The sequence below is a fragment of the Phascolarctos cinereus genome, unplaced genomic scaffold (genome assembly GCF_003287225.1).
Source record: "Phascolarctos cinereus isolate Bilbo 61053 unplaced genomic scaffold, phaCin_HiC Scaffold_4;HRSCAF=312, whole genome shotgun sequence".
Classification (NCBI taxonomy): Eukaryota; Metazoa; Chordata; class Mammalia; order Diprotodontia; family Phascolarctidae; genus Phascolarctos; species Phascolarctos cinereus.
In genome coordinates, this window is record NW_027555847.1 from 697,144,553 (window position 1) to 697,152,025 (window position 7,473).

The 7,473-nt window shown below is 52.4% G+C and overlaps 1 protein-coding gene across 1 annotated transcript in view; it reads right to left on the reverse strand.

The window, feature by feature from the left end:
* MLXIP (MLX interacting protein) overlaps positions 1–4,290 on the reverse strand; it is a 70,369-nt gene extending 66,079 nt beyond the window's left edge. Inside the window, exon 1 of the mRNA XM_020970145.2 lies at positions 3,744–4,290. Within this exon, the coding sequence (XP_020825804.1) occupies positions 3,744–4,225 (482 nt within the window). The 5' untranslated portion in view covers positions 4,226–4,290. The remainder of the gene's footprint in view (positions 1–3,743) is intronic.
* Between the last annotated feature and the right edge of the window lie 3,183 nt (positions 4,291–7,473).

Here is a 7,473-nt window from a genome sequence, read left to right on the forward strand (position 1 = left end):
TGGAACAGAAGACTGGACCCTAAGTAAGGAGACCTGAGCCCTAGTCTCTAATTGTCAGCAGCTTAACATGTCCCCTTGGACAAAGGCCTTCCTTCCCTTCTCTGGATGACCTCTAAATAATCCTCTGATCCTTAAGATCTCTTTCAGCTCCAACATCCTAGGACTTCTCTGAAGCACAGAAGGGTTGCCAGAGGGTAGGAAAGCCCAGGTTGCCAGAAGTCAGGATGGTGTTCTATCACCATCCACCTACACTGACAATGTAAATTTTACATCCATCAGTCACCCACAGGTCCTGCCAGCTGGGATAACCTGGAAGCCCAATCTCTTTCCCTCCCAACCTTAAACATTTAACCCACCTGCTGGGCTAAGAGGTGTCTCCAAAGTGAGTGGAGCAGAAGTCAAGATTCCAGTGGGGAACAGCCTATGGCCAAGGAATCTGAGGAGCTGGAGTCTGGTCCTCATGCCACTACTTACCCAAGGCTTAGACATGGCAAGTAAGAAGGCCAACGTGCCCTTGAGCAAGCCTCCCTCCCCCTCAGTTTGCTCCTCTGGACAAAAACGATGGAGGCTTGGTTTCTGAGATCAGAGGCAGCACGACGATCTAGTCCCACACCTTCATCTGGGGGAGGCCCAGGGAGCACCAGTTACTGGCCGCACACAGGTAAATGGCAAAGAGCAGTGGACTGGTAGCCAAAAGGCCTGGCTTGGAGAGTTGTCAGCTAGCTGTGTGACCATGGGAAAACCACTTCAGCCCTCTGAGGCCATTTACTACAGGCCCAGAGCTCACCTATCACACCTATACCACCTACCTCAAAGAGTACTGCAAGGAAAGCCCTCAGTAAGCAGAGCGCTAAGGGAGTGTGAAGTTATCACTGCCATCTTCAGCTCAACTGCCATCTTCCTAAAGGACAGGTCTGACCACGTCACTGCTCTCCTCAAGAAATCTCCAATGGCTCCCTGTGGCATCGATTAGAAAATACAAACCCCTGCTGTTGGCACTTAAAGCCCTCCCCACTGGGGCCCAGCCTGTCTTCCCAGACTCAGTACACACTCCTCAAACATGACATTCCGCCTCCTGTCTCCACGGCCTGGCACGTACATCTTCTAACTTTGCCCTCTCCCTGTCTCCTTTCCTTCAAGGCTCAGGTAAGAGGCCTTTTCTGAGACTCCCCCCAACTCCTCAAAATACTTTCTATCTACTTTTATGTGCTTATACATTCCCTCAGCTGAGATTGTAAGGTCCTTCAGGGCAGGGAGTAGTCGGTTTTTGCCTTAGTATTCCCAGCACCTACACGCTACACCCAATATTTAATTAGCCTGATCTAACCCCTTCATTTTACAACAGAAAAAACTGAGACCCAGAGGAATTACACTTAAGCAGTCAACTCCAATGTAAAATTGAGGGCAAAGGATTAGATCAGGGGTTCTTTAATGCAAGGTCTATGAATTCATTTTGAAAACATTTTGACTTTTTTTAATATAATTTGTTTCCTTTATAATTTCTTGTATTTTATTTTATACATTTAAAAACATTATGAGAAGACGTCCTAACTTCACCAGACCGTCCAAGGGGTCCAGCACAAAAAAAAAGGTCCATTCAAACTCTAAAATTTATGCATGATAATGATAATCCCCTTCCTCACACCCCCCCCCCCAACATGTCAAGAAACCTTGCTCTCTGCCACTTATTCTGCCATGGGCAAGTCACAACCTCCTGCAGGCTCAACTTCCTCCTTTATGACACGAGGATTAGAAGCCAATTATCTTTAAAGGTCTCTTTCAGTTCTAGTGTCCTAAGCAGGGAGACTGGAGGGAGACCTGTCCAAGTTCTTTCTGGCTCTCCAACTCCCTGGTTCTCCTTTTCTGCTTGTCAGCTTGGCAAGGTGCCACATGATATAGAAGCCGGGCTGCAGAGATCCTTGAGGGAGGAGGGGAGAACCTTCCTATTGCCCATGGGGAACTGAAGGGGCAGCTCCCTGGGGTGGACTGAGGGAGGAGGAGTATGGCGATATCTGCCAAGGTCTTCTTCCTCCTTGTCTCCCAGATCTCCACAGCTAGACTGAGGCCTGAGGGGAACTCCTGGACTGGGTGTGGAAGGGCCCTCTCCCCGGTCCCTCAAAGGCGGGAAGGAGGTAAATCCTGGTTTCCCTGGCTCCACAAGAAAGAAGGGAGAACTCCCAGGGATAGAGAGGAGAGACAGGCAATTCTAGTGGGGGGTGAAGGGTATTATTTCCCAGGTTTCCTTGCTGGGGGCAGGTAGAAGGGTTTCCAATTAGAATGGGTAGCCCAGATCCCTTACTTCCTATTGTGAGGATATATCCTTTCAGTCTCATCTCCTCCCCCCCCCCACAGAAAGGAGCATTTCCAGTGGATCTGTGGGTAAGAACAGGAGCTCCCTAAATGTATGTTCAGGAAGAGTCCACTCTCAGGTTCCCAGCTGGAGGTGAGGAAGATTAAGTCCCCATCCTGCTGCCCACCTTCCATATGGGAGGGGGAGTAGAACTCTGTATGGGATGGTTGGAAGAGAAAAAGAGGTCTCCACAAAGGAGACAGGAATGGATAGATGAGTGAGTGGGCAGAGGCCACCACCACGTCTCTCACGGGGTGGGGACAGGTATTTAGGCAGGAAGGAGTGAACAAACGGTTGGGAAGACAATGTTCACTAAAGAGTGGAGGGTGTGGACACCCTGTATATGTACAGAAGCCAGGAGGAACATCCTGTTTGAGGGAATCACCTCCCAGTTTCTGCAGCTGGATGAAGCAGGTACATCTCCATGGGAGAGGGAGATGAGGGGGGGTTAGGGGAAGGGAGAAACAAGTCGGCAATCTCCCCTGTGGTTGACTTCCATGGGAGGAGGAAACCTTGTTTTCCTTCCCTGGGTGAGGGTCATCACCTAAGTGCCAAGGCAGCCGGGTGGCACGGCAAATACAAGTGTTGGAGCTTGTAAGACCTGAGTTCAAATCCTGCCTCACCTTTACTAGCCATTCCAATACCTCAGAGCCTCAAGTTTCCTCATTTGTAATGGGGATTATATCACTTACCTCATAGGTCAATTGTAAGATCAAATGAGATCATACACAGAAACCATAAACTTTAAAATGCTACATAAACAGTAGTTATTATTATTACCCCAGCTGAGAGAGAGGCACACGTAGGTCTCCAAGGGGGAAAGAATGATCATCCTTATCTCTAGGGTTCTCCAATTTGGGGGAATGGGCCAGGACCAATGTACCTCTGCATGTGTGCAGAGGGTGGTCAGCAATGGACTACAGAGAGACGTATGCTTTTTTTGGGGGGGATGGCCAAACGTGCACCCGGCTTTGTAAAGGGTAAGGATGTCAAGGAGAGAGGATCACCAGCTGGAAGGACGGGGAGAAAAGCACCCTGTATTGAGGAAGGGTGTCATCCCCAGGATTGACAGGTGAGAAGACTGGTGTATAGGAGACAGGTCCTCCCTACCTGGCCTGGTGTGTGTATGGGGGAGGAGAAGAATGGAGGAGAGGGTGGATGAATGGACATCGTCCCCCTTCTGCCGCAGAGAACATGGGTGGGGTAGGTGCTGTGGGAGTGGGCCGTCCTCTCCGGCCACCAGCAGGGGTGTGTCTGTGTGCGCGTGTAGGTGGGCAGGTGAGGAGGCTGGCAGGCTAGGGGGCCGAGGCGTGGGCACTGGGGGCGGTGGGAGGGAGGGGTCACGCCCCAGAGCCCCCGGTGGGGGGTGGGAGGGGGAGGGGACGGCGCCCACCTGTAGGCCAGGGTCATGCACTCGAAGAGCTTGGTGAGGGACGCGTCGATGGACAGGTGGCACGAGCTGGTCTTGCCGAAGCTGTACGTCTGGCACGTCTGCTTGTTGACCGTGTCGAAGTCGTAGCCCTTCTTGGGCGGGTGCTCGCGGTGCGGGGACGACACCATGAAGTGGCCGCTGTGGATGATCTGCTGACGGCCCCGCCGCCGGCCCCCGGACTCCTCGGCCGCCGCCTCCTCGTCCTCCGCCTCGTCGTCCTCGTCCTCGTCCGGCCCGCCGGCGGCGGGGGCGGCGGCGGGGCCGGGCCGGGGCCGCACCGGGCCGCCGGAGGAGCCGGAGCCCGCGGGGGCCGCGGCGGCGGCCGCGGGCTCGTCCGTGTCCGAGTCGTCGTCGTCGTCGTCGGGAGCCGGCGCTTTGAGCAGCACCGGGCGGGCCCCGCCGCCAGGCCGGCGGGGCGAGCACATGAAGACGTCGGCGGCCATGAGGGCGCGCCTGCCGGGGGCATCCCCCGGGGCCGGGGCCGGGGCTGGGGCTGGGGCCGAGCGTGGGGCCGGGGCCGGGGCCGGGCCGGGTTCGAACCGTCGCCGCCGCTGCCGCCGCCGCCGCCTCCCGCTCGCTCCCCGGAGGAGCCTGAGGCGGGGGAGCAGAGCGCCCGGACCAAGGCCTGCCTCCTTCCTACGTCACGGCGCGGCGCGGCCAATCAGCGGCCCGGGCCGGGCTCTTAAAGGCGCAAGGCCTGCGCCGCGGGTGTGCGGTTTACCCAGAGCCACGGAGGACAAAAATTTTGTTTTCTTTTTTTTTTAAACCAACACAACATTCGGGCGCCCCGCCCCCCACCTCCTTCCCTCCCCTTCTCCTGGGCCTCCTTCCCTCGCTGGGCAAACGAGACGTCCCCGCCCCTCCAACGCCTCCTCCCCGCCCCAAAGCAACTTCTGCGCCGCGGGGACTCCGGCCGTGCGAGCCCCTGCCGGGCTGTCCCATGCGAGCGCTTCTTAAGCACCTACTGTGTGCAGGGTCCAGCCCAGGTGGGGGACCCAGGCTCTGCTTGCCCCAGACTCCTGGCCAGGGAGGCCCCGAGACGTCTGAAGTGCCAGGGATGTAATAAATGGCCAGTCCGGCTCCACCCCGACATTCTGCCGAGGAGGAAGGCAAGGCACCCGGAGGGGAAGTGACACGTCCCAGAGCGCACTCCACCGCCGTACTATCGTTCTGCGAGTACTTATTAGGCGCCTACTCTGTGCCCCTCCCTGTGCTAGGCGCAGGGGTACGAGTCTGAAAAATGTAGCAATGCCTGCTTAGAAAGTTACGTGCAAACGGAGGGGGGATACCGAGGTAGAGAGATAAAAACCTAGATGTTGGGGAAGTAGGTGAAGAACAGGAGGTAGAGAGAAATAGACATGAGGACACCGGGAAAGATGGATACATAAGTAGATAGATTGTTATTGTTTGTCCTTGTCTAAGAGGCCCAGGAGTCAGGTGATGCCGGGACTTAAAAGTGAATAGGATTTAAGTGAGGCAGGGCGGTGCAAAGTCACCAGCCTCACCCTCTTCCCTGGAGGCACATGGGTCCAGTGACCAGATAAGATCTGAAGGACTGGAGATGGCCCCAGATGAAGTGGAAGACCTTGGCCTTTTTGAGCTAAGGTCTATCCAGGTTCTCACTTTGACTGAGGCAAAGCCCATTCAGTCATTAGGCCTGGTTAAGAAGTGAGCCTGGGAGTGGCCCCTTTTATCTATTAAAAACAAACAATCAGGGAGAGTAAGACCCTCAGGGTTTCTGGCAAAACAGAAACAATTACTATTTACATTACCTCTGAGTCACCCTGGCCCAAACAATGACCACTAAGTGGGGCTTGGGCTGGGACCTATTGTTGGCCAATCAATGCGGGCCAGAGTGAATTGGGTTTAAGTCTGGTCTTTAAGAACGAAATCTAGCACACAAACCCCAAGGTAAATTGGGTTTTCTAGGTTTCTAGGTTATCTAGGTTTCAGCCATCAAAATTTACATTCCTCTGGGGAGAGCACCCACAAGGGCATGATACCCCAGTGTGGACTAAGGGAGAGCAGGGGAAGGAGAGGAGAGGGGAGGAACTGGGTTGCCCCACGGGAACTGGCCAGTTAGGTCCCCAGTGGGGCAGCTTAGACCACTTACGGATTATTGTTTGTCCTTCCTTCTTGAAGAGGACCTTGACGTCACAAAGATGTTGCCTTGACTTGCAAGTGAGGTGGATTTAAGTGGTGCAAAGTCACCAACCTCTTTTTCTCCCCTGGCTCCATCTGAGTCCAGTGGCAAGATCAGGACACCTGCAGATGGCCCACCAATTAGATAGATTGATAGATATAGGAAGACTGAGGGTCCAGAGAATAGAGGTAGATTATAGCTAGATGGCAAGTGATACAAATAGGGAGACATAGATGAAAGATAGGTGGATGACAGGTGAGAGAGATGGATAGAAGAAATAAGAGCAAATATAAAAAAGCATTTAGCATAACACCTGGCTATGGCATCATGGTAGGTGCTTGTGGCCATTTACTTGTTGAAAGAAATACAAAGTGGTTAAATACAAAGCAGTTGGGAAGATTAGGGGGACTGGGAAAGGCATTATGCGGAACGTGGTGCTTGAATTGAAGAGGACATGAGATCATAAACTTTATTAAGCTCCTACCTACCACGTACTAGAATTTAAAAAATTAAAAATAAAAATAAAAAAAGAATAAAGTAGTTCCCGCTTCTTTAGGAATATACATCCTACAGATGAAGAAACATGAGACCCAGAGGTTGAGTGGTGTGCCCAAAGTCACACACAGTGGCAGATGTAGGCTAGTGCTCAGATCTCTGGTCTACGTTGGCTCAAAGTATTCTGCTGTTTTCCACACACTACAGTGATTAGTGTAGCTCTCCAGGCTTCTGGCCTGGAGCTCCCCTCTCTTGGGCAAGGGTAGATAAATTACCTATGACTGTAAGTCAGCCTGTAGGGAAGATCAAAATGAATTGTCAAAATACAGCCTTCAAAACTGGTGCCCCACTGAACTTCCCAACAAAGAAGACTTGGGCAAGGTGTGTCCTTCCTATGCATGGGTTTCTTCACTGTGAAAGAATCGTCCTAATCCCTGCCCAGAAGACCTCAAGGGAGATTTGCGAAGATCAAATGGGATCATGAGTATAAGAGCCTTAGTTAATCTGGGAAGTCTTTTATTCATTCCTTCAACAAACATTTAGTAAGCCTCTGCTTTCCACAGAGCCCCATGCTAGGCCCTAGGGAAAGATCCCAGGGAAGTGGAAGGAAGGGTAAACTTGAAATCTGGAGAAATTTAATACTCAGACTCAGACTGGTAGTAGCTGGGCGACCCTGGGCAAGGCATTTGAACCCTGTGAGTCTCAGCGTCTTCACCTATAAAATGGAAATAATAAAAAATGGTAGCCTTATCTCACAAGATTCTTCTGAGGATCAAAGGAAATGATGTGTATATATAAGGGAATCGGGTTTAATCAGGGAAGAGGGTATCCTGATGAAGCTGATAAGGTCTGCCAGCAATTTGATGAGCTTTTGGGGTACATAATGGGCATCTACCCTTGGGAAACATGGGCATGCCCAATGGGTGCCTGGTTGAGAAAACTAACCTACTTTTGGTTTTTTTGGTCAGGGTGTTACTAAACTGGTAGAGGAAGTGTTTCGGTCTGATAGGTTGAGACCCCTCAAAGACTAGAGTACAGGACTGGGTCATCTGG